We start from the raw sequence: 27,049 nt of genomic DNA, 5'->3' as shown, positions 1-27,049 counted from the left end.
TGGAGCGGTGGTTCAAGCAGTAAGGTGTCTTGCCTTGCACACACACACTAACCTAGGACGGATCATGGTTTGACCCCCCCGGGCGTCCCATATGGTCCCCCAAGCCAAGAGCGATTTCTGAGCCCAGAGCCAGAAGTAACTACTACGTGCCACCAGGTGTGTCCCCAAGAAACAAAAACAAAATAGTTAATATAAGGTGAAAGATGAACATAATTTAAGGCCGAAGTTCTACTGTTGGAAAAGAAGATAAAGGATGTGATCTGAAGTTAATGCAATTAAAGAACATGTGGAGTTTTGTGGCTGAAATGAAAAGAGGAGAGAGTAAGTGTGAGGTCAATATTCATCTACCAGCATCTTGGCCCTAACTGAAGCTGTAAGACAGTAAATCTCTGAGAGTTTAAAACTGCAGTCTTCGGCCAAACATAACCTCCTTTGTTTGAGGGTCTTAAAAATATTAAATGCTGGGGCCGGAGAGATAGCATGGAGGTAAGGCATTTGCCTTGTGTGGTCAGTGGTTCAAATCTTGGCATCCCATATGGTCCCCTGAGCCTGCCAGAAGTGATTTCTGAGCATGGAGCCCCTGAGCGCTGCCGGGTGTGACCCAAAAACTAAAAAAAAAAAAAAAAAAAAATTAAATGCTTAAAAAAAAGTTCATAACCATTCCATGGAAGTAATTAGATGAAATGGTAACAAGTTGAAATGGAGTTCATCAAAAAAAATTTATCTATTTGGTGCCAAATATTGATCCAAGCCTATAGAGTTTGCAAGGCAAACATTATTACCTCAGGGATACATCTCATCCTACTAATTAGGGGCAGAATTCAATTTTTCTAGGAAATAAACTAATATTAAGAGTTTTCTACATGTTCATTTTCAGCTTTGAATTTTTTTTTTTTTTTTTTTTTTGGTTTTTGGGCCACACCCGGCGCCGCTCAGGGGTTACTCCTGGCTGTCTGCTCAGAAATAGCTCCTGGCAGGCACGGGGGACCATATGGGACACCGGGATTCGAACCAACCACCTTTGGTCCTGGATCGGCTGCTTGCAAGGCAAACGCCGCTGTGCTATCTCTCCGGGCCCAGCTTTGAATTTTTTTAAGTCATGTGATGTAAAACTTTCAAATTACTACAAGAATTCACTTAAGGGGCCGGGTGGTGGCGCAAGAGGTAAGGTGCCTGCCTTGCCTGCGCTAGCCTTGGACGGACCACGGTTCGATCCCCCAGCGTCCCATATGGTCCCCCAAGCCAGGAGCAACTTCTGAACGCATAGCCAGGAGTAACCCCTGAGCGTTACCGGGTGTGGCCCAAAAACCAAAAAAAAAAAAAAAAAAAAAGAATTCACTTAAGACAAAATACAGAATGTATGAGGAAAATGGAGAGCCTGTCTAGAGTACAGGCGGGGGTCGGGTGGGGAGAAGGGAGACTTGGGATATTGGTGATGGGAATGTTGCACTGGTGATGGGTGGTGTTCTTTACATGACTGAAACCCAAACACAATCATGTATGTAATTAAGGTGTTTAAATAAAAAAAAAATTTTTCAAAAAAAAAAAAAAAAAAAAGACAAAATACAGGGCTGGAGAGACAGGACAGCGATAGGGCATTTGCTTTGGATCCAGCCAACCAGGGAGGGTTCGGGATCTACTCCCGGCATCCACATGGTGTCTCTCATCCTGCCAGCAGCGATTTCTGAGTGCAGAACCAGGAGTGACCCCTGAGATTTGCTGGGTGTGGCCCAAAAACCAAGCAACCAATCAATCAAGTTAAAAAAATACAGACACCTACAGTTTGTATTATATTCTACAACTAGTTGAGCACTGAACAATTACCATGTAATCAGAAGAAGCAATGAACTCCACTGTTGCATTCTGAACTTCTGGGCGTTTCTGAGGCTCTCCGTAAGATCGGGTGAGGGGGTTATACATGAATTCTTCAGGCACTAGAAAGGGTTAGGAATCGGGCACAAAGTCAGTAACAGACACAGCTTTCCCATATACTCCTACTCCTATAAAGACACACCTCTACTATCAGTGTTATTTGAATATGGCTATAAAACAGTGCGTTTTTATATTGATATTTATGTTTAGAGGTTTTTTGGGCCACACCCAGTGATGCTCAGGGTTTACCCTGGCTATGGGCTCAGAAATCACTTCTGGCTTGGGGGACCATATGAGAAGCCAAGGGATCGAACCGCAGCCCGTCCTAGGTCAGCCGCTTGCAAGGCATATCCCTTACTGCTGTGCCACCATTCCAGCCCCTATTTTTTAATATATTTTATATATTTTTTTAAATTTTGCTCTTGGGGCACATAATTATTATTACTTTACCTTACTGGTAAGGTATTATTTAAAGAGAGCTTTTAAGGAATTAATTTTTACTATCAGATGCTCACAAAACTAATGAGCAGAGCAATAGCACAGTAGGGAGGGTATTTGCCTTATATGTGGCTTACATTGCTGGGTGTAGACCTCCCCCACTCCAAAAAATAAATAAAATATAAAAATGGTCCAAGTTTTCAACAGAATAGAGGATCTAAAGCACACCAAGTGAAGTGAGTCAAAAGAAGAAAAAGACAGAGGACCAGAGTGATCCCCTGGCGTCCCAGATGGTCCCCCAAGCCAGGAGCAATTTCTGAGCGCATAGTCAAAAGTAACCTGAGTGTCACCGGGTGTGTCCCCCAAAAAGAAGAAAATAACAGAAGGCCAAAGTGATAGCACAGAGGAGAGGGCATTTGCCTTATATGTGGCTGATATTGGTTAAATTCTGACATCCCATATGGTCCTCTGGGCCTGCCAGAAGTAATTTCTGAGTGCAGAGCCAGGAGTAATGCCAGAGTGCCACTGGCTGTGGGGGAAGAAAAAAAAAAAAAAAGATAAATAGCAGAGAATCTTGCTTATATGGGGACGATAAGAAAAAAAAAAAAAATCAAGGTTTCAGACAATCCCCAGTATAAGAAATCCAAAAATTCTCCCAACAGTAAAATGAGCCAAGGCGCCAAAGGGCAGAAGTGGAAGGTGCAGGCCTGTGGCAGAGGGTTACTGGCACCCTCAGGCACTGCAAGTAGAAAACAGGAGCATGGAATGGTTGGGAACTACCTTACCTCAACAAGAACCAAAGAAAATGGCCTAGAGGTTTTTAGAGCAATGAGCAGTGACAGAAGACAAATGTGAACACAGCTAAAACATTAATTACACATGCTTTCCAGGGACCTAAAACTCACCGTCGTTGACCCTATAGCACAAATTGCATTTCCACCTTCGCTGGTCGATGAAGGACACAAAAGGGTTGATGTATGTTCGACAAGAGCGACACCTCACAATGGTATTGGACGTTATCACAGGTAATTGCTAGGACGAAAAGGGAAGATGTTATTGGTAGAAAAGGTGCTGCAAGAACAAAAATAGGACATGCAGCTCTTCTCCTGACTTAGTACAGAAAATGGGACTACTTTGGGGATGGGAAGTTTTAACAGGAAGTCACACCCAGTCCTGCTCTTCTCATTTGTCACAAGCAAGAAGATGCTTCTGTATCAGAGTTGTAACAAATGTAATGGAACTTACTGGTCAACAAGAAAAGCTGGTAAAGTCAAGCAGCCCCATCAGCAAGAAGAAAGATGTTACACTGGGAGATGCGACCCAGAGGCAATGCCTAGGCCTTCCCAGGCTCCTGCTTCCTAAACATTTGATTCTGCTCAGCAGCTGGCACTTCACGCAGTGCCAGGAGCAAGGCCGCACAGGCAGTCAGCAGGGCCTGTGAACTTCCCATCCAGGAGCCAGAGGGACAGTCCAGGGGTAAGCATTTGCCTTGCATGCACTCAGGCCTTGTTCTATATGGTCCCCTGAGCACCAACAGGAGTGATTTCTGAGTACAGAGCCAGGAGTAAGAAAGCCCTGAGCACTGCTGGGTGGGGCTCCCAAAACGAAACAAACAAATAAAACCTTTAACTTATAATTAATGATTAAACGGTGATGTATATTGTATGATTGAAACTCAATCATGAACAACTTCGCAATTGGAAAGAAAAAAGAAGCTTAACTATGCTATGAACATTTTTGTAACCATGGTGTTTAATTAGAAAATAAATACATAAATCAGGGCACAGGTGTAGTTGAAAACTGAAAAACATCTCAGGAAACTTATCTTTTGGCACAAAAGCACATAAAACCAACACCGGCAACATTCTCCTCCTGTCCCTTTACCGTTAAGTCTCTGAAGGGATGTAACAACAGTCCTAGTGGAAGCTTCGCTTTATTCAGTAAAGCCTGGGTCTGTGGAATATTTGTCAAAGTGCATCGAAATGAACTGCAAAAAAAAAAAAAAAAAAAAAGTAAAACCAAAAAACAACAACATGAACAAAAAATTAGTCAAGGAGATAGTGCTGCGGTGAAATGGCTAGAAGTAGGAACGTCCTCGGTCATTTCAGATATAAATACACAACTTAGGCCCACAGGAGGAAGGAAGAACTCAGCCTTTTCACACAGGAAAATGACTCTGGGGAATGTGATATTGACTTTGAGAAGGAGCAGAAACCACCAGTGACAGCAATTCTGGGCCCCTCCATAGCAGGTTTGAATGGATCCTGGATGGCCCCAGACTGATGTTCTCCTGCCCTTCCCACCCACTCAACCAATGCTCAGTCAAGACTTCTCTGTATGGACAGGTTCCCACAGGTGTGGCCCAAAAATCCAAAATATAACTCCCCAAAGACAACAATGGTCTCTAAAACCTCTAGTTCCCCACTACCATAGATGATCATAAAATATCGAGTGGTATTCCACCAATAACAATCAGGAAGCAGACACCTACTCGGGGCTACAGTTTAATTTCTTCAGCTCGAGATTCAAGTTGGGCACAGGAGCCCAGATGGGCGTGCTGGGCAAGATGTCCCTCTCCTGGGTGAGGTTCACAGGCCGCAGGCTTTCCGGTGGGGGGGAATTGTGCAAGCTCAAACCACCCAGGCCAGAGGAGAGCTGGGTCAGGCCCGGATACTGCTGCAGACACAGTTCAGGACAAGAGAATGACAGTTAAAGGGCATGACAAGAACGCATGTGCTCATCTCTGTTAAGATAATGGGCCAAAAAAGCAAGAGAGGTACCTGGGCATACTGGAAGCTGGGGTACGCAGGGTTGCTGGGCCGAATTCCAGGGCCCATGGGCGCTTGGGCATTCTGATAGCCAGGCTGCAGAGTCGGGTACACGTACCCGAAAGGCTTGGCCATTTTGGAAGGCTGGGAAGTCATGGGGGCTGTGTCCAGCAGCGGTTCCGGGTCTGGGTTAGGGTCGGGAACAGGGCTGCTGGCTGGGGAAGAAAGCAATTCTAGAAAGGAAGATGGGGGAGGGGGGGTGGTGAGCACTGAGGTCTGCAGGAAGGAGCCCAGGCAATGCAGAGTCAGGAACTCTTAATTTTATTTTTGGGGCCACATTGGTGGTGCTCAGGGATTTCTCCTGGCAGGCTCATGGGTACATATGGCATGCAGAGGATTGAAACCAAGTTGGCTGAGGCAAGACAAATGTAGACAAATGTCCTCCCCGATCTGCTACCACTCCGACCTCTCCTTTAAAAAACCCCCCTCCTTTGAAGAAATGTTTGATTATGAGAATTAGAATGTAAACAGGAGCAGAGAGAACAGAGCCAAGAACCCCAGAGCTGTGATCCCTGACTACAATCAGTGCTAATCTCACAGCAACCTTGGTTCCCTCACCTTGCCATCCTTGCCCAAATCTCCACCCAGAGTATTTCCTATCCCTTCACATAAGCGCAGGGGTAGAGCTGCTCTCTCCCTCTCTTCTCAGCAGAGACGGGGGCTAAGTCATAGAAAAAGAAGCAAAGCGAAGTAAGGAAAGTGCTGTTGATTATTTCCTGTTCCAGCCTGCTTTTGTCTATCTGGTCCTTGCTTCTATTAAGAAAGTTCATAGCTCCATGGTAGGACACTTGCCACAAAGAGTGGATGAGTGCAGTTAGAAAGGACCACTAGGGCAATGAGAGTTGGAAAGGATCACTCTGGACAAGAACTGGGTGATGAAAGGAGGGAAAGTGATAGGCATGCTACCCCTCAGTAACAATAGTGCAAAACATAGTGTCTGAAAGGAAAAAAGGGAGATGAGTGAGTTGGGGGAGGGGGAGAGAAGTAAAATGTCTGGCAGGCAGTGGGGGAAGGGCAGGAGGGAAAGTGGGAACATTGGTGGCAGGAAACATGCACTGGTGAAGGATGTTGTACATTGTATAACTGAAACTCAATCATGAACAACTTTGTAACCATGGTGTTTAAAAAGAATTTTTTAAAGTTCAAGGGAAAAGTGGCTTATTTCCACTAATCCCCTATACGTGTGTATTATTTATTTGCTCCATGAAAAGTGTGAAAGGCTTTAGACCCGTACCCAGTTCCTAAAGTAGTGTTTGCTATGTTACAGATGACACATAGACAAATGAATGGTAGCTCTTCCTTGAAACTAAAAACCCAAACTGACATTCAGTTAAAACTATGAATGGGGGGGCCGGGCGGTGGCGCTAAAGGTAAGGTGCCTGCCTTGCCTGCGCTAACCTTGGACGGACCGCGGTTCGATCCCCCGGTGTCCCATATGGTCCCCCAAGCCAGGAGCAACTTCTGAGCACATAGCCAGGAGTAACCCCTGAGCGTTACTGGGTGTGGCCCAAAAACCAAAAAAAAAAAAAAAAACTATGAATGGGACTAGAGGAAGAAGTCTGCATAAGTTAATTCACGACACCTGACCAGTATTAGTGTTGCAATATACTGTGACTCTAAAGTCAAGCCTATAATCTATATGCGTTTTATCAGTTTTATCTTTAATTTTACTGGCAAGAGACTACAAAAACAAAAAAAACGGTTAAAAGTATCTGACAATTAACAATTAATCTTGAGGTTTTCTTAAGAATAGCTGCTTTCTTCAGTGGTTCCAAGTGGAAATGTTTGCTCCTAGGCATTCTTCCCAACACCCTGTGCTGTCTCATCAGCAATGGAAGTAGTTCCCCAGACATAGGACAAGAGATTTCAGGGAGGGAGGGAGGGAAGAAGTAAGAAAGGGAAAGGGAGAGGGAGAGGGAAAGAAAGAGGGTGAGGGAGAGAGATGTCGATCCCCTTTCTTTGGTATTGTGGGTTTTTATCCTTCCGAGGTCCACCCTTGGGTCTGGCCTATAATAAGCTTCCAATTTTACCTTATCTTACTGGAAAAGATCTTTTGCACCTGAATTTTGGGTGCAGGATGACGAGCTAGAAAACTTGTGTAATGCCACTTGTATGACAGCAAGCTCCTAAGATATTTTGATTAAAGGACTCTCAGAAGCCAAGAAACTTGAGTGGATCCAGTGGGTCACGACAGCCCTGCTGGTTTCAGCCACAACACTGAGGCCTGCTGTTTGGAGGACTCTGAAGTTTGTGGACTCTGATATACTTGAAGGATTTCTGTTTTAAGCAATGGATTAAGTGTTCAGAAAATATTTTGCTAAAAATGATTGCTTCTAGAAAAGTTTCTGAGCGCGCTCGCACGCACACACCCACCCACCCACCCACCCACACCCACCCACACACACACACACACACACACACACACACACACACACACACACACAGCTGAATTGCCTTTTCAAGCATTATAGAAATAGCACATTTCTACTGACTCAGGACAGTGATAGAAAGACGATGGCTTAGAAGTGCCAAGTGATGTTAAGTTTCACCCTGGAGTGTTACCAGCAAGAGATAAAGATAAAGAGAAAAGACAGAATTATTTCATCCCCTTAGTCTTTTTTTTTCCCCTTAGTCTTAAAGCAAGTAAATAATCAGAACAAAGACAAGAAGGAGGAAGATTATGTGAGAGGGTCAGATGGCTGGCTAGTGACAAACTAAGAAGGAAAATCACAGTTCCAGATATCGTGAAGAAATGACAATTATACAAGTGGAGTTTGCATTTCTTCTTTAAGCTTGCATTGTCTCCAACATTGTTGTTTCTATGCATAGACCAAAGTGATTTCTGATGCCTCCAAAACCTGCCCCCTGGCTGGTTAGTCTAGTTGCTTGCTGGAGGTAACCAGGAGCCATAGTGGGAGTGGAGAGTCACAGACAAAATCATTTCAGAGGCTTACTTGGAAGGAATTCAAGGATCCAAGCAACAGAGGACAGAAACCCAGAAGGTATTTAAGGAGTTATAAGCATACAAAAGAAGGGAAGGAGGAAAATTTCTACTACAAGTTTTTTTTTGGAGGGGCCCACACCCATTTGATGCTCAGGGGTTACTCCTGACTAAGCACTCAGAAATTGCCCCTGGCTTGGGGGGACCATAAGGGACACTGGGGGATCAAACCGTGGTCTCGATCTTTCCTTGGCTTGCACTTGCAAGGCAAACACCTTACCTCTGGCGCTACCTCACCAGCCCCCTACTACAAGTTTTTAAGGAAAGGGAAAAAAGGTAAAGTGCAAGGTAACAAAAAGGAATAAAAGGGACCAGAGTGATAGCACAGTGGAGAGGCTTTTGCCTTGCACACACCTGACTGGGTTCAATCCCCAGCATCCCATATAGTCCCCTGAGTGATTCCTGAGCTCAGAGCCAGGAGTAACCCCTGAGCGCTGCTGGGTTTGGCCCAAAAGCAAGAAAAAATTTTTTCCTTTTTGTTATTTCCCAGAAATAACATTCATGACTCTTCTATGACAATATGAAGATTGAGAAATAGCAGGAAAGCATGGTCCTCCCCCCTTTTTCTGTTCAAGTTTAGGCTCCTACACATGTAAAATAGGCACGTTTAAAGGCAAGGGCTGGAAGATTTTCAGACATAGCTAATAGCCACACGCCCCATTACCTGGGTAGTTGCCTCCTTCTAGGGCATCGTAGCTGTTGGGCACAGGAGAGGCGCTGCTCGTGGTGGATGAGCTGGCGATTCCTGTGGAGAAGCAGAATAACCAGAGTCAGAGATGGGAGTACAGGGCAGGCCCGAGGAAGCGTGCCAAGGTAGACTGCAGGGCCACGACCCTGGCTGACTAGTGAAACAGTGAAAAGATGGAGGCTTAAAAAGAGTGAGAAAAATCAAAGCCAAACCATCTCTCCCAGGCTGCAGGAATGAACAGAGTAGGGTAACAGAATGGAATGAGGCAAAGAGACACAGACAAGGGGCCAGGGGACGAGGCCTAAGGGAATGAGGCAAAGAGACACAAACAAGGGGCAAGGGATGCGGCCTAAGGGACAGAGCAAATACCCAGCCCTGGGTTTGATTTCCAGCACCACACCAAGTGTTTCTCCAAGTCTCTTTCTTCCCAAATGTTCCCCAAACTGCCAGACACAGTTTCCATAACAAAAGTAGCCAGACGCTCAGGAGAAATGTTCATAGCCACACTATGATTCCATGAGACCTCAAGTTGGATAAAGAAACATCTTTATCAATACTCAGGCATTTTTTGGAGGAAATTGAAAGATGCTTCTTCTTTTTTTTTTAAGCATTAAGTTATATATTTTTTAATTTTTATTGTGACCAAAGTGCATTATAAATCTTTCACTGCATCATTTATGGTACATAGTGACAATGAATGAGGGGCATTCCCACCACCAGTGCTGTCCTCCCTCTGCCTCTATTCCCAGTATGCATCCCATATCTCCCTCCTCTACCCCCCCCCCCAGAATGCTAGTGAAACTGGTTTCCACTTTACAGCTTGTTGTAGATTGAGCATCTATTCCACCATCATTGGAGATAAAAAGGATAAGAAAAAAGGGAGAAAAAAATTTGGTGACAACTACCAAAAAAAAAGAAAGAAGAGAGAGAAAAAAAGGGAAAGAAAAATGGAAGAAAAAAAAAAAGATGCTTTTAACACAACTGTATGCACACTTCATTGAATATATGCAGTGTGTGTCCTGGGCTTCCTGTGTTGGTTGGGTTCATGTGCAGACAGCAGATGAGACAGTCCCTGGCATACGAGCAAGGCCATGCTGAGGAATGACATTCAGACAGAAGTGTCAGACTGCAAGAATTGTTCACTCTGTGCACATTTAACTCCTGTAAGAGGCTGTGAAGCATTGTCTGTGTTTAAGTGATGATGAAAAGTAGTGACAGGCCACTAACAGTAGAACATTCAACGCATTTCATTCATTCTTTCCACTCAAGATTTTTTGAGAGGGCAGGCTTAAGATTTGCTTTACAACAGACAAGAAAAAGCGGGTGGGGTGGGGGCCAGAGCAACAGCACACTGAGGAGGTATTTGCCTTGCATGTGGCTGACTTGGGTTTGATTCCTGGCATATCATATGGTCCCCAAGGCTGCACCAAGTAATTTCTGAGCAGAGAGTCAGGAGTAACCCTGAACATCACTGGATATGGCCCCAATACAATACAAAACAAAAATAAACAACAACAAAAAACTCACTGACTAATTCAAGATAGCCACAAGAATTAGGCAGACTTATTCAGCACCTAAGAGCGAAAGCCATTTCTGAGTAACATTATTTTATCAGCAAGAGTGAAATCAAAAAGCAAAACAGACAACTGTTAGACTAACTTGCCATTTACTCATCTAATTTTGATTGATAATCCTCTTAGCTACAGAAAGATGCCTGAATGTTCCTTTAATGTTCCTACAAGGCTTAAACAAAACAAAGTCATGAAGAAATTTACAACACATAAAGGCTATATAAGAAAAAACAAGGTGAGACGCAAACACTAAATCATTCTTTATGACAAGAAAACAATTACCAATATATATCATCGGGCATATAACACTGAAACAACAACAATGGCCTCATAATCCTGCTACTCCCAAATTTGGGAGGGTAAAGGAGGTTTAAAGAAGTTAAAGAAGGGGCTGGAGAGATAGCATGGAGGTAAGGCGTTTGCCTCTCATGCAGAAGGTTGATGGTTCAAATCCCGGCATTCCATATGGTCCCCTGAGCCTGCTAGGAGTGATTTCAGAGCATAGAACCAGGAGTAACTTCTGAGCACTGCTGGGTATGACCCCCCCCCCCACAAAAAAAAAAAAAAAGTTAAAGAAATAGCACCAAATCCCCAATTCTTCATGATGGATGAACAAACAAAATGTGATCTATAATGGGTAAAGAGAGTGATCGATACCATCTTTATTCAGAAAAGGAATGAGTGAATGATACATTATATAGAGTGAATGAATGACACCTGAAATGTAAGGGGAAGAAGGCAGAGTAGGAGGCCACAGATGCTAGGAATCCAGTGAGGTAAGCAGTACGAACAGGTAAACAGACTGAGCTACAAAGTCTAAGGCCATTTGTCAGGGGTTGAGGAGAACATCTGGGAAATAGCAAGTGATTGACTAGACCAGTGGTGGGCAACTTTTCTTTTCTTTTCTTTTTTTTCAACTGAGCCAAATCTCGCCAAAACGACGATTAAAATTTATTTTGAGAGCCACACAGGGCGCGCACTGACAGAGACTAGGACAGAGTCCTGACTCCTGGAGCGGCCGCCCAGCACACAGAAGAGCCAAATTAAAAGTGCAAAGAGCCACATGTGGCTCGCGAGCTGCGGCTTGCTGACCACTGGACTAGACTACTTAATAAAAAACAAGTGTATGCTTTTTTATTTTGGTTTTTGGGCCACACTTGGTGACACTCAGGGTTCACTCCTGGCAATGCGCTCAGAAATCACTCCTGGCTTGGGGACCATATGGAATGCTGGGGATCAAACCCAGGACCAACCTGAGTCAGCCGCGTGCAAAGCAAACATCCTACTGCTGTGCTACTGCTTGGGCTCCAAGTTTATACCTACTGATGATGGTGAGATGATTGGTTCTACCTTGTGCATAAATTCACAAGAATGTGTGTGTGGTCAGTGGCTGGCCATCTACTGAGAGAAGTAGAACTTTATCAGATAAGGATGTTGTCCAGTCCGTTATGTAAAATTTTCTTTGAAACAAAATGCCGAGACATCTCAATGCACTTATTTTCTTTTAACAAATGGTACCAAAACAAAGTAGAATTAACACACACAAAATTCAGTCCTTTTTCACTCCACACCAAAACTAACTCAGGAGGAATTACAGGCAAAATAAGTTTTATTTATATTCACTTAGAAATTTAAAAGCAAAACAACAAACACTTGGGAACCTGATTAGGCAACGAATTCTTAGACACAGCATCCATCAATTAAACAACAAAATCAACTTTTTGCACACTGGACTTAATCAAATTGAAAACCTTTTTGTGGTTCAAGAGGAAACACCAAGAAAGTAAAAAAGCCTGTAGTGTGGGAAATTATATAGGAAAAGTGACTTGCAAACAATTTACCTAACCTAACCTCTAAAATCTAGGAAGAGGGGCCTGAGCAGTGCGGAGGGTACTTGCCTTGCATGTGGCCAACCTGGGTTACATCCCCGGGCACCCCATATGGTCTGTCAGGAGTAATCCTGAGTGCAGAGCCAGGTAAAAGACCCAAGCACAGGAAAAAAACTCTGTAGAATTTCCACACAGATAAACTTAATAATTTCCAGAGGGAAATTTTTTTTTTGTTTTTTTTGGGCCACACCCAGCGTTGCTCAGGGGTTCCTCCTGGCTGTCTGCTCAGAAATAGCTCCTGGCAGGCACGGGGGACCATATGGGACACCGGGATTCGAACCAACCACCTTTGGTCTTGGATCGGCTGCTTGCAAGGCAAACGCCGCTGTCTATCTCTCCGGGCCCCCAGAGGGAAATTTTTACAGTGAAAATAAACCCAAGCAAACATGCACTCAGTCAAGGAACAAACTTTATGTCATCAACTAGAAATAAGCCAATAACATGAAGCCAGGACTGGATGTACTGAGATAAACTGCCTCCTCAACTGCATCCTTTGAATCTCATCACAGGCCAGACTACAAAATAACTGACCTGTATTCTTTAAAAATGTAAAAGTCAACAAAGTAAGGAAAGTTAGTGGGGCTTAAAAGATAGCACAGTGGGGAGGGTGTTTGCCTAGCATGTGGCTGACCTGGGTTTGATCCTCAGCATACCATATGGTCCCCCCCCAACACTACCAGGAGTAATTTCTGAGTGTAGAGCCAGGAGTAACTCCTGTGTGCCACTAGGTGTGGCCCTAAAACAAAAACAAAACAAAAGTTAGGGAACTGCTCCAGATTAAAGGAGCCTAAAAAGAAATACAACAAGACTCCGAACTGGATCCTGAGCCATGGAATATATGTTTTCTTGCTTGCTTTATTAAAAATTGCTCTTGGGTTATATAATCAATGGTGCTCAGGGATCACTCTTGGCAGGGTCAGGGTCAAACTTGGGTTGGCCATGTACAAGGCAAACACATTAACCCAGGGGTCTCAAACTCAATTTACCTGAGAGCCGCAGGAGGCAAAGTCGGGGTGATCCTTGAGTGCAAAGTCAGTAGTAAGCCTTGAACATTGGGGGGTGTGACCTAAACAACTAAAACAAAACTAAAAAAGATTCCTCTAGGGAAGGGCCACAAAATGTATGGAGAATGATTGCTTTCTGGCCCCCAAAATATAGGATCTTATTAAGACAACTGGTGAGATTTGTCTATGGATGATGCAGAAGGCAGCACGTCCTCAGTGTTCAATCTTTTTTTTTTGGTTTTTGGGTCACACCCAGCATCGCTCATGGGTTACTCCTGGCTCTATGCTCAGAAATTGCTCCTGGCAGGCTCGGGGGACCATATGGGACGCCGGGATTCAAACTGATGACCTTCTGCATGAAAGGCAAACAAACTCCTTACCCTCCATGCTATCTCTCCGACCCCAGTGTTCAATCTTTTAATAACTTTTGTGTCTCTGTCATGTAAAACATTTCCCTAATAATCACAAAACACATACTAAAGGATTAAGGGAAAAAGGTTAGAATTGCCAACTTACTTTTTTCAATGATGTAGGGAAAAAAAGTCAAAGAGAAATAGAAATCAAGTATGGTAAAATGATTTATCTTGGTAAAAAAATATGGGATTTCTTTTACTCTTCTTTACTATTTATTTCACTCTAAGAATAAAATGACAAACCTGGTAGGCCTGAGGGGTAGCACAGCAAGGAGGGCACTTGCCTAGCACATGGCTGACCTGGATTTGATCCCTGGCACCCACATGGTCCCCCAAACATTGCCAGGAGTGATTCCTGAGTATAGAGCCAGGAGTAATCCTTAGCATACTGGGTGAGGCCTCAAGACAAAAACAAACTGGGGGCTAGAGAAGTAACACAGCAGCAGGCAGAGTACTTGCCTTGCACACAGTCAACCTCAGTTTGATCTCCAGGAACCATACGGCCCCCTGAGTACCTCAAAGAGCCCAAATGCTCGGGCCTGAGATATAGCACAGTGGTAGGGTGTTTGCCCTACAAGCAGCTGATCCAGGATGGACAGTGGTTTGAATCCCGGCATCCCATATGGTCCCCCGTGCCTGACAGGCTTGATTTCTGAGCACTGAGGCAGAAGTAATCCTGAGTGCCACCGGGTGTAACCCCCCTCCCCAATAATAAAATAAAAAAAGGAGCCCGAAGATTGGGAGGGCCAGATGGGATGCCAGGAATCAAGACTGAGACAGCTGCATGCGAGGCAAATGGCCCCTCTGCTGTATTACCACTGCAGCCCCAGGACTTGCACATTTTAAACAGGGGACACTCGAAGTGTTGGCTTTCCGTCTACTGTTGTGGTTCTGAGGCCTCACACATGCTAGGTATGTGCTTCATTATTTGTTTGAATATCTTAAACAAAAAAGACAGGAACTAGAGATTTGTTTTTAGTTAGTGGGAGAAAATCATCCCCTTAGTACTCAAGAGAAAATAGGAAAATCATGGTAGCAAACCCTAACTACTTAAAAGACCCCCACTTACTGTGTTGGGTTTTAATGATCCTCCGAGGTGCATGCACAAACACACTAGAAAATCGAATACTTAAGCTAAGAGGGTTACCAGAGGAGTCAGCCCAAAGGACCAGTCAGTCAACACACACACACACACACACACACACACACACACACACACACACACACACACACACACACACCACCTCCCAGAAATACTTAATCTAAGAGGGTTGCTAGAGGATTCAGACCAAAGCAACAGTCAGGACTCATTCTGTTCACATGAGAGCAGAAAATGCATTTTTGAAAGCAAGTGAACATGGCTGTTATGGAAAAGTGTCAGTTACTTGTGAAAGGGTAAACATGTTTCAGAGCTGAAAAGCAAAACACACAGGCCAGGGAGAGAGAGAGAGAGATAGCACAGTGGGTAAGGCACTTATTTGCCTTGCACTCCTGAGTACAGAGCCAGGAGTAACCCCTGAGTACTGCTAGATGGCACATAAACCAAGTTAAAAAAAAAGGGTGAAAGAAACCAAGATTTCCTGATCTCAAATGACCCAACCTTCCAGAGCCCGAACCCAGCAAATTCATTGAGCAAAATCTCAAGAGACACATTTTTTAAACAGGCTAAGAAAGAGGGTGGATGTAAAAGGAAAAGATGGGAAGGAAACGGGAAAACCCGGAGTGAAGCTAACAGCAGACCTGCTTCCTCATCCTCCTCCTCCTCTTCCTCATCATCGGAAGTTGATGACAAGGGGGTCGCTGTGGAGCTAGCGCGGTTACTAACATAGTCACCATACTGCAAGCCTGTGAAGTGGAGAGCACAAAGACAAGAGTCAGCCACGGGGCAGGTGGGGACATCACATTTCGGCATTGCGTTAAAAGTGAGAAAGAACCCATTGCAAACAACATCCCAGCATGCGTATAACCCATTACTAGCCAATTTGTGACCCAGGTTCAAAAGGCTTGTTGGCCAAGCAGTTTGTTTATTAGAAATTCTTTTTCCTACCAAGTGACCGGAGAAGAGAGGTAAGTGCCCTGTGTTCCCCTGATAATATCTGGGCAGCCAGAGGGTCGTTGCTGCACATTTAACTGGGTGCTACCCAGAGTTACCTCTTTTGCTCCTCGGGCCTTGGTGATTTACTTCCTTTGGGGCTGTGCATCCTTGGGTGAGCTGCAAGCATCTCTAGGGAGATGAGTTTCTACAGTGTGCAGCACAGTGAGCTGGTATGTGCTTTGGCGAATGCCACCTTGCTGGTGACCCACTCCCCATAACGAAAAAAGAATGATAGCTAAGGGGAAAAAGAACTTATTCAGCATAATTCTCTCATCATAGCCGGGGAAAATTTAAAAAAAACAACCACAATACATTGTGGTCCCAAAAGTGTGGTGATTACATAAAAATGCCTTTTCCAAGCAGCCCACGGCCTCTAGCTCAGTCAGTTAATGTGTGAGCGAGAAGGAGAGAAATGACAGGCCAAGGGGAAGGAGATCCTACAGGCAAAGCAAACTGGGAACAATCCCATCCCTTCCTTATCAAGTTGGCTGGGTATTTTTCATCATTCAGGGACTCTGGGGAAATGTCCACAACAATTTGAAGAGGGGCAAGAAAGTTTTATTCATTAAAAATCAAGACTATTTCACAAGTGGGAGCCTGACGTGCCCAGGCCAGCTAATGATATGGCAGCGCTCTGTGGCCTGGCATCCTTTTGTGCTGCCCCTTGACCTGGGTGACTGACTGGTAGGGGACTCCGCCCAAATGAGAGGAAGGCTGAGGCTGCAGCAATAGCACAGCAGGGAGGCACTTGCCTTGCATGTGGCTGGCCCAGGTTTGACCGGGCGGGCGTCCCATAGGGTCCACAGAGCCTGCCAGGAATGATTCTTGAGTGCAGAGGTAGGAGTAACCTCTAAGCACCACCAGGTATTGTGGGGTGGTAGGAGAAAGAGAAGGAAGAGGAAGAGGAGGGAGGAAGGGGGAGAGAGACACAGAGAGAGAAAGAGAGAGAGAGACAGACAGACAGATGGGAGAGAGGGGAGAGGAGAGAGGGAGAAGAGAGAGAAACTAGAGGGTCTTTTACTTTCACTAAACGGTGAAAGTAGAGCTTAGAAGAGAGAACCATATTGGACTGGTGCGTGGATGGAAGAAACATCTTCCATCACAACTGAACAAAGCCCAAGAAATCCCACCCATCTTCCTATAGCATCTTAATACAACTTTCAAACGTCGGTAAAATAATAGCTATCACTGACTCGTCTAAAAAAGTTAAACTCAATGTTGATATATAAGAAAAACAATATAAGAAATACATTTGACACCATGGAAGCCCAAAATTGGTGCGGCTTGGTCTTCCAACAAAAGCACAGCTCAAATGAAAATGTGACCAATCAACTAATCCTCTCATTAGACAGACTCAAAATGTCATAGTGAAGTAAAAGGAAATGGTGACTCATTGTCATTAGAAAGATTCAGTGTAAGGATTTCTTCAGACATCAATATATGTATGTAACAGACAAAGAAGAGAAAAAGTAAACATGGAGAAATTCCATCACTGCAGAACTGAGAAAAGCCAAAAGCAGGACAAAGACAGGAGTACAAGCAGTTCTCACAATGCCAGTTCTGTGATCAGAGGAGCCAAGGTACGGAGCAACAAAATATGCATTTATAAGGCAGAAATTTTGCCTTACCTTTAGACAAAGAGGGAAAGACATTCCATTACCATCTTAAATCGAACCACACTCATCAATACAGCATATTTACGTGCCACAACATAATTAAGACTTGAGTTTACTGGAAAAAGCTGCAACTTTTTTTGAGAAATGGTGGTGATGGGGCCAACAGGGTTTGGAATAGCTTCTTGAGCCAAGTGTGGGATTTGGTTGGCAGGAGGCCTTGGTCTAACCCCTGATACATTTGGTCTCCTAAATGCTGCCAGCTTATCTCCTAAGAATCAAGCTGAAAACAGGTCCTGAGCACTGTCAAAGCCAAAATAACTACAATATTGTCAATGAAAGATCTAAACTTTTCACCTAACCGGGCCTCTAATTACACTAAAAATTCAATCTTGAGGGCCCGGAGAGATAGCACAGCGGTGTTTGCCTTGCAAGCAGCTGATCCAGGACCAAAGGTGGTTGGTTCAAATCCCGGTGTCCCATATGGTCCCCCGTGCCTGCCAGGAGCTGTTTCTGAGCAGACAGCCAGGAGTAACCCCTGAGCATCGCCGGGTGTGGCCCAAAAACAAAAACAAAAACAAAAACAAAAAAATTCAATCTTGAGAACCCTGTAAAAAGCTTGGAATCACTAAGGGGGTAAGAATCTGGTGTTTTGGGGTCTAGGGAGGGTAGTTTAGTAGGCGGGGTACTTGCTTTGTATGTGGCCAACCAGGCCAACACCTCGATCTCAGCACCCAGCCAGGGTCCCTGAGAAGCAACAGGAGTAAACCCTTTGCAAGCAGAGAGCCAGGCATAAGCCCTGAGCAAGCACAGAGCAGGGAGTAAGCCCTGAGCACAGAGCCAGCAGTAAGTCCTGAGCACCCCCAAGGGTGTCCTGGAAACTGAAAACAATGACCACCATAACAAAGCCAAAGATATTTTTGTTAATTAATCTTTAGAAAAATGGCAAGAACTCCAAAATAATCAATCCATCTTTCAGTGCCCTGTGCTGAGTTGAGTATAGAACACACAAATCACAACAAAGAGGGGTTTCCAGAGAAAAGGTTGGCGCTGAGTGGGGAGCTTCCATGGGCCCCTGTTCAGACCTCTTTAGGAGCCAGAAGCTAAGCACATGGAGGTGGCAGGATCGACGCCTTCCCGAGTGCGGCCTGATGGACACAGTAGCAATGTCCTCACAGTGGTTCCCACACAAGCACTACACACAAGGCAGAAACCCAGGCCCTAAACTTCCATCTCAGTTCAAGCTTCCAGGGTATAAACACAGTGGACCAAGAAGCCAGACAGCAGTTCTGCTCAGGCATGGTAGAGAGCTGCATCATCAATGGGGCCCCTTTCAAGCACTTTCAAGAAAAGTTCTCCAGGAAACTGGTTCCTGTGGGATGCTTATAAAAAGAGCAGCTGGTCCGTTCCCTAGATACAGGGACACTGGGAACAAGTCTTTAGGGGACAAATCCCCCTAGGGGACTTGCTTGTTGAATTTTTAACATTCAAGACATTTGACATATGATTCTCTTTTCCTAAGTGGTCTTCAAACTAGGTAAAAACACCCAGAAGATTTTCCAAAGATTCCCACCAAATATTGATTTCAAGGTATTCCATTTCTACAGTACTCCGTTTTTTGGTTTAGTGTTTGGTTTTGGGCCACACCTGGCAGCATTCGGGGGTTACTTCTGGCTCTGCACTCAGGAATCACTCCTGGTAGGCTTGGGGAACCATATGAAAGGCCAGGAATTAAACCTGAGTCAGCAAACTGTTTGCAATGCAAACACCCTGCTGTGCTATCACTCTGGCCCTCTTTTAAAAGCTTCTCAATAGATAAAAGTGCCTGTGTAAAGAAGAGGCTTTTCCTGTTATGAAAAGGAAACAGAGTCTCTTCATTCATCTTAAATTTGACTATAATTACTATATAGTCAAAGTTCAACTGTAACATATGGTGTGTCTTTCAGGTGCACTTGTCCTTCCCCTTAAATGATTAACTGGGTGGTGTGGGGTGTGTGTGTGGAGAAATAGGAGAGTGGGTTATAAACCTGATTGCACACAGCTGACCCAGGGTCGATCCTTGCTACCAAATACGGCACCCCAAATCCCTCCAGATGAGATTCTCAAGCACAGAGCCAGAGTCAGTTCTGAGCACCACCAGGTGTGGCCCAAAATAAAATAATGATGAAGATTAACCAGGCCAGTATAAGCCCAGAGGTATTCTTTCACAAGAGGGTTGATTGCACTGGAATCATAATTTGGATTAATGGAAAAGTAGGGTAGTAGGGAAAAGATAAATTTAACTATTCTTTTTTTTTTTTTTTTTTTTTTTTTTTTTGGTTTTTGGGCCACACCGGCGGTGCTCAGAGGTTACTCCTGGCTGTCTGCTCAGAAATAGCTCCTAGCAGGCATGGGGGACCATATGGGACACCGGGATTCGAACCAACAACCTTAGGTCCTTAATCGGCTGCTTGCAAGGCAAATGCCGCTGTGCTATCTCTCCGGGCCCAAATTTAACTATTCTGTGCTATTTATTTCAGCACTGTTGAATGATCCACTATTTACTGAGTTCCTGAGGAACCAAAACAACAATAAGAAACAGTACAGAGGAGCTGGAGCGATAGGACACAGCTGGGAGGGGGCTTGCTTGCACTAAACCAACCCAGGTTTGATTTCTAGCATCCCAAATGGTCTCCTGAGAATCACTCACTAGGAGTTATTCCTTAATAAAGTGTCAGAAATGTTGGGGGAGGAGGGATTTGGGGCCATTCCTGACATCACTCAGGGGTTACTCCTGGCTCTGCACCCAGAAATCACTCCTGGCAGGCTTGAGGATCGAACCCGGGTCCGTCCTGGGTCAGCTGCATACAAGGCAAACGCTTTACTGCTGTGCTATCGCTCCAGTCCCCCAGAGTCAGGAATTCAGGCTGAGCATCACTGGTGTGGCCCAAAAATAAATTAAAAAGGAAGACAACAAAGAGAGAAGCCATATGACATGGAGCATACAGGTGTAAACTCTGAATGGATTTAACCTCTCTCCATTACATTGCTGGTATCTGTAAAGTGGGATCACAACATCAAATAGTCCTTGTGTGGAGTCAATGATTCTATTTCAATGCTTAAAATGGTGCCCCAAATAAACAAAAAAATACCTAAATATCTGATATTATCATTTCGTGTGTATTTCATGAAAGGTAGTATTTTTGTTTGTTTGTTTTTTGGGCCACACCTGGCAGTGCTCAGGGGTTACTCCTGGCTCTGCACTCTGAAATCGCTCCTGGCAGACTCGGGGAACCATATGGGATGCCAGGGATTGAACTCGGGTCTGTCTCGGATTGGCAGTGTGCAAGGCAAATGCCCTACCACTGTACTATCACTCTGGCCGGAAAGTCAATACTTCATACCAGTTATCCCTAGGACAAGGACAAATTACAAGAAAAAAAGAGCTTCTAAGTGGTATCCTAATATAATCATAATTGAAAAGCAATTCTCTTCAAAGTAAAATGTTTTTGAGATCTATCCTGTTTTATTGAGTAAATACAGTGAATCAAACTTAAATAAAAATCGATATGGCAGGTGGGAGAGTATACAGCACGGAGGGCACTTGCCTTGCACACAGCTGCCCCAGGTTTGATCCCCCGGTATCCTATCTCATACAGTGCTTTGAGCCTGCCTGAAGTAATTGCAGCGCACAGACCCAAGAACCATTCATTCTAAGGGAAGACTTCATTCATTTTGGGGAGGACTTCATTTATTTCCGGGAAGATATCATTTGTTTTGAGGAAGACTTCATTTATTCTAGGGCTGGAGCAATAGCACAGCAAGTAGGGCATTTGCCTTTCAGGCAGCCAACCGGGTTCAATTCCTGGCATCCCATGTGATCCTCCAAGCCTGCCAGGAGTAATTTCTGAGTGCACAGTCAGGAGTAACACCTGAGCAAGCAGGGTGTACCCTCCCCCCCAAAAAAACTTCATTCATTCCATTAGAGGGTTTCAACTTCAGCTTGCTCTTCTGTTTTGCCTTCTTGTGCTGAGCACAGCTCTCCTATCAGTCTTCAATCTGAAGGCAAACACTAATACATTCAGAACAGGCCAGACAAGTGGCAGCAGGCACAAGCCAGGCTGTACCTGTAGAAGGCCAGGATTCCCTCCCAGCACAGTTTGGAGCACATTGCTGGGAGCAGACACTAGACACTGTGGGGTGTGGTCCCCTAGTCCTGGGAAAAATCAAAGACAAGAAAATATGTGGCATCTGATCTCAAAATAAGAACAGAAGTAGTACAGCTAAAGAATTTTTCAAAAAAATTATATTTTTTCCTTCTGAATTTCAGAACATCAAAGAGGTCTTCAGATCCAAGTTAAGAGCTAATATCAGTTTCTAAATTGTTTCTAAACTATTACTCTGGAAATACAAATCACAGATAGACATTTTGGTTATCTCTTTTCAAATGAAAAATCTATTTATGAACTGGAAACATCTGTAGATTTGCTTTTTAGAACTAGATGAGGTATTTTTTTTTTTTTTGGTTTTATTTTTTTTGGTTTTTTGGGCCACACCCGTTTGATGCTCAGGGGTTACTCCTGGCTAAGCGCTCAGAAATTGCCCCTGGCTTGGGGGGACCATATGGGACGCTGGGGATCGAACCACGGTCCTTCCTTGGCTTGCTTGCAAGGCAGACACCTTACCTCTAGCGCCACCTCACTGGCCCCTACATGGGATATTTTCAAGAATAAAAGAAAAGAGGCCGGAGCGGTGGTGCAGCAGTAGGGTGTTTGCCTTGATGTGGCTGACCCAGAAAGATCATGGTTCGACCCCTCAGCATCCCATATGGTGCCCCAAGCCAGGAGTGATATCTTGCATAGCCAAGAGTAACCCCTGAGCGTCACCAGGTATGGCTCAAAAACCAAAGAAAAAAAAAGAATAAAAGAAAATGTGAATCCCCCCAAATTGGACCACATTTCTTTACGTCAATAATAATTACACAGACATAATTAATAATGTTTGAAGAATCCCTCAATAAGGAAATCCTGATTGAGTCAGTTGTCCTCAAAGATACTAGAATTAACTTCTACAAATGAGAATGTTCCCTAGAAGGATTGATCAATGAGTAAAAATATTTATACTTGAATATATCCAACATATTGGCAAAGAAGAATGAATAGCTATGACTATATATAACATGCATTACTATAAAAAGAGGCAGTTCTTTTTTTAAAAAAAAAGTTTAATAAATAGAAAGAAAAAAATCCAAAATGACAAGTAAAAACAGTCATAAACGGATGGGAAGTTAATGTTTAGAAGAGAAACAATATTTGAGCTGGGACATAAATTGCTCTTTGAATATTTTTCTCTATGTCCCAGTTGGATGGGGGACTTTTTGAAATCAGTGTGGGGCCTCTGGCGTGTCTGCACATAAGGGTACCCTCCTCAAACCTTCACAGGACAGGATTAGGAACTCACCAATTCCTTTCTGCTGTGCTACCTCCGACATTCTGGCCGGGGCACTGACCGCAGGTGCGCATGAGGAGGACACCCCTGAGAACACAGTGGGCACCGAAGGGCTGGCATTTGGGGGCTGTGTATTTGTGCTACTGGAGCAGGATAAAGAATCTGCAAGGGAAGAAAAGAAATTGTTTTTATCCCAGAAAATAAAATTGATAGTTTCTGGACACAGCCTCCCTCAAAAGGTCAAGTTTGGTTGAAAAACCAGCTGAGACTATATTTAGACAATGTCTCTAGACCCAGAAAAGCAGGAGAGTTATGAGCCAAAAAAAAAAAGCAAGTTTCCTCAAAATATAAAACAAATGAAAAACTGGAATGTTCACTAAATATTTCATTCATTCAAAAAAGGTTTATTTTTTTCTTTTTAGTTTTTGAGTCATACCTGGCAGTGCTCAGGAGTTACTCCTGGATCTGCACTCAGAAATCATTCCTGGCAGGTTCAGGGGACCACATGATATGCCAGAAATCGGATCCTGGTTGGCCACATTCAGGGCAAATGCCCTCCCCACTGTGCTACAGCTCTGCCCCCTTCTAAAAAGGTTCTTTTTCCATCCATGTTGTCCTTATAATGAACAGGGAAGTAAGCTGTGCTTGCCCTAGTCAGTCACACCGTCAACGCACAGAGCTCGACTCAGCTGTGTTGCCCGTGCACGCCTGGCGCCATGCTCCAGGGAAGCGCTCTTGTCCTGGTGGTACTGGGGAGGCGACCCTCAGCTGTGGTATTGTGGGGGTCACTCACTTGTGTGGTGGCACATAAGGCTGCAGTGTCCTCTTCTGAAGTCACTCAGCATCTGAGGCAGTGCTGGAGACCCGACCCCCAGAGCCCCACACCTTCAAGGTGACTTTGCCACTGGGCTGTTGTCATCCCTCAGCCTCCCTGTCCTTATTCTTACTCCTCTTAAGGACATTTCCCCGTAGCATTTCATAAGCTCCTGTGCTGTGTCGAAATAGAGCCATTGTTATTCACTAATACCAACTGATTGCAATAGCAAGAACATTAATGAGGGGTCTGAGTGATAGCACAGCAGGGAGGGCATTTGCCTTGCATTCAGGTTGGATCCCAGCATTCCATATGGTACTACCCCTGAGCCGCTCAGGAGTAATTTCTGAGCACATAGCCAGGAGTAACCCCTGAGCACTGCTGGGTGTGATCCAAAACCGAAACCAAACAAAGCCCCAAACCACCCCAAATCTTAGTGCCCTAGTACTTAAGGTAAGATGCAGTGACTTGTTTCTTTGGGATGCAGTTCACAGATCCCACAAATAATCCTATTACTAGCTGAGATCTCCTTGTGCACTATAAACTACCGTTTTTCTGATGGCTGTCTCCATTATGAGGCCATACCCGCCAATAACCAAAGACAGGCCTGAAGGTAATAGGGGCTGGAAATCTGGAAGAAAGCGCATATGATCTGCATTAGGCCTCAGGATGCTGTCCAGAGGAGAAGCAGCTATCTGCAGAGAGCTGAGAGACTGACTATAAGTGCAGTGTCCACTGTAGGAGTGAATAAAAACGTAATGCTTGGCCAAAGTGATATCACAGTAGGGAGGCATTTATTTGTCTTACATGTGACCAACCCGGGTTTGATTACTGGCATTCCATATGGTCCCTGAGCCTACCAAGAGTAATTTCTGAACACAGAGCTAGGAGTAACCTGAATGCAGCCAGGTGTGGCCTAAAGACACCCCCCCCCCAAAAAAAAAAAGAATTCTGCATTAAGGGCTGGAAAGATAGCATAGTGGGGAGGGTTCTTGCCTAGCATGCAGCAACCTGAATTTGCTCCCCAGTATCCCATAGGGTTCCCTGAGCAACAGCAGGAGTGACTTCTGAGCTCAGGGCTAGGAGATAGCCCTGAATTTGGCTAGGTATGACCCAAAAACCAAATTAAAAAAAAAAGACAGAAGGGAAAAAGCAAAGACTTACAAAGCACACTCGAAAGCGAAACTTGCATCCTGCCTATCCCAACCCACATTAGTGCCAAGAGCTTGGTAAATACAGGTTGATCCAAATCCCAGTGAGGAACGCAAACAGACAGAGGGGAAAGTTGCAAAATAAATATCTTAGTAAGTGAAGCAAACCAAAAGGTGGTGTCCCATCATACAAGGCCCACTGTGTCCGCCAAAATAAAATCCCGAACAGTCTCTTCTCTCTCTCTTTCTCTCAAGTGTCCCTTGTGTCCACTGGAACCTACCGGTACTGGCTGGGCTGCTGCGGGCCGGGCCCAGGGAGCTCGTGTGGTTGCGGATGAGACTGTCGTGGGCCACAGCGGGGCTGGACGTTGTCCACGAGTGCGGGGTAGTTCCTGGGGGACTCTGCTGCTGGGGAGCATGCCGGGCCGGGGCTGGATGGCCAGGCGCTGGGCCCGGAGTGGCCGAGGGCAAGTCTCTGGGAGTCCTGCTTGTGGGCGCACATGGTGAGGTAAACACTGGGGGCCCATACGGATCCCCAGCGGGTAGAGAGGCCTGCGGCACCCCGGAATACAGGGCCGGAGAGGCCCCCGGGGCCATCGCATAGTGGTCGGAGGTGGCAGCAGGTCCCTGAGAAGCAGCTGAGGAGTTGGCAGAGGGCACGGCTGGGCCACTCAAGTGATTCACCGACGTGCAGTAGGGCTGGGGGGCAGCCGCAGGTAGGTGGGGGGCCGACGAGGTGGGCATGAGGGGCCCCCGGCTGTACCCCTGAGGAGCCCCCGGCTGGGAATATGCAGGGCTGGCAGCCACCATGTTGTGTGCGGGTCCCATGTAGAGGCCAGAGTAGTAGCCAACACCGTGCTGACTGTCCACTGGCAACGAGGCCATTTTCTCGGGGCCTGGATGGTGGTACCCCACAGGAACACCGTAGGGTGGCAGAGGTGGAGGGGGGCTTAACCCGGGCGGAACCTGTGTCTGGGCTGGATCTAGGAGACAAGAGCAGATATTAGAGGCCAGGGTAAGAGCATCAACAAACACACAAAAGACTTTATAGGTTACAATAATCAAGACATCATGGTCCTGTGGTCATAGTAAAGGAAGACATTTAGAGATTAGGCAGCCTAGAATAGAGACCCACAGAAATGTTCCATATTTGTAGACAACTAGATTCCAACACAACATAAACTTCATCTAAGGAAAGATACTTTCTTAAAAACAAACGAACAAACAACTAAACAGTTAAACAGGGGCCAGAGCACAGCAGGAAGGGAGTTTGCCTTTGCACGTGGCCAACCCAGGTTTGATCCCTAGCATCCAATATGGTTCCCTAAGCCCTGCCAGAAGTAATTCCTGAACGCCCCAAACAAATGAAAACAAAACAAAACAAAAATAAAAACGGTAAAATAGTCCATGTGCCAAGAAATGAACCTCAGGTCTTAGCTTAGATCTTAAGTAAAAATCACATCAAAGAGCATCACAGATCAAATACAGATTGAAAAGAGGCTCAAGGGAGCCTGGAGTTGGATCAGTGGCTAAGGCGCCTGCCTGCCCTGCCAGTGGGAAGCTTAAGTTTACCAGGCCCCAGGGGGCTTCTTGCAACTCTAGGGCCCCAAACCCCCAGGGACAGTTTACCACCACCCCCCCCCCCAAGGAAGCCAGCCTGAGGGCCTGATCCCAGGTGATAGTAGGAGCTGTGCAGGGCCCAGGAGGGGCTGACATTCAAGGCACACCTAGCACTGCAGGGCCAGGCTCTACTAGTTTCCTAAGTGATCAGGAGCCTCTTTGCAGGCAAAAAGCAGCGCTTGAAGGTTCCCATTACACTGGGACAAAGGAAATACTGATTTGGATTCAGGGAAGACAGCAGGGATGGATGTGGCAGAGTGGAAGAAACCAGAAACCAAAGAGAAGAGCGCAGGCTTCAGTCTGAGGGAAGATCTGGAAAAGAGGAAGGATGGAGAGGAAAACAGTGATGGTTGGGTGTGTCTGTTTTTTTTTTTTGTTTTTCCTCTTCTGGTGAGGCTGAGAATCAAAGGTCACCAGAGCTGCTGAAGGGAGCACAAGAGGGTGTTTCCAGGCCTCTTCTTCAGGCCAGAGGATCCCTGTTGCACACAGGGTATACTGGAGTTCTTGGCTATAGGCAGGATTCATAGCAACAAAGTGAGTGGACTACTGAGTGTACTGAATGCAATTACACCACTGAGTGACACCTCTAGCCCCCTAATACACGGATTTCTGTCCTAAAAAAAGC

The 27,049-nt window shown here is 45.2% G+C and overlaps 1 protein-coding gene across 1 annotated transcript in view; it reads right to left on the bottom strand.

The window, feature by feature from the left end:
- The window catches only part of SEC24B (SEC24 homolog B, COPII coat complex component), a 55,209-nt gene that overhangs the window by 19,898 nt on the left and 8,262 nt on the right, over positions 1 to 27,049 (bottom strand). The window contains exons 2-10 of the mRNA XM_049786849.1: positions 25,086 to 25,787; positions 22,852 to 23,001; positions 15,445 to 15,549; positions 8,804 to 8,884; positions 5,091 to 5,311; positions 4,802 to 4,986; positions 4,195 to 4,297; positions 3,216 to 3,342; positions 1,825 to 1,934 (exon numbers count right to left, since the gene is read on the bottom strand). Coding sequence (XP_049642806.1) covers positions 1,825 to 1,934; positions 3,216 to 3,342; positions 4,195 to 4,297; positions 4,802 to 4,986; positions 5,091 to 5,311; positions 8,804 to 8,884; positions 15,445 to 15,549; positions 22,852 to 23,001; positions 25,086 to 25,787 — 1,784 coding nt within the window. The remainder of the gene's footprint in view (positions 1 to 1,824; positions 1,935 to 3,215; positions 3,343 to 4,194; positions 4,298 to 4,801; positions 4,987 to 5,090; positions 5,312 to 8,803; positions 8,885 to 15,444; positions 15,550 to 22,851; positions 23,002 to 25,085; positions 25,788 to 27,049) is intronic.

This window comes from Suncus etruscus, chromosome 14, assembly GCF_024139225.1.
Source record: "Suncus etruscus isolate mSunEtr1 chromosome 14, mSunEtr1.pri.cur, whole genome shotgun sequence".
In the NCBI taxonomy this organism is placed as follows: domain Eukaryota; kingdom Metazoa; phylum Chordata; class Mammalia; order Eulipotyphla; family Soricidae; genus Suncus; species Suncus etruscus.
This window is presented reverse-complemented; position numbering and strand designations above follow the sequence as displayed.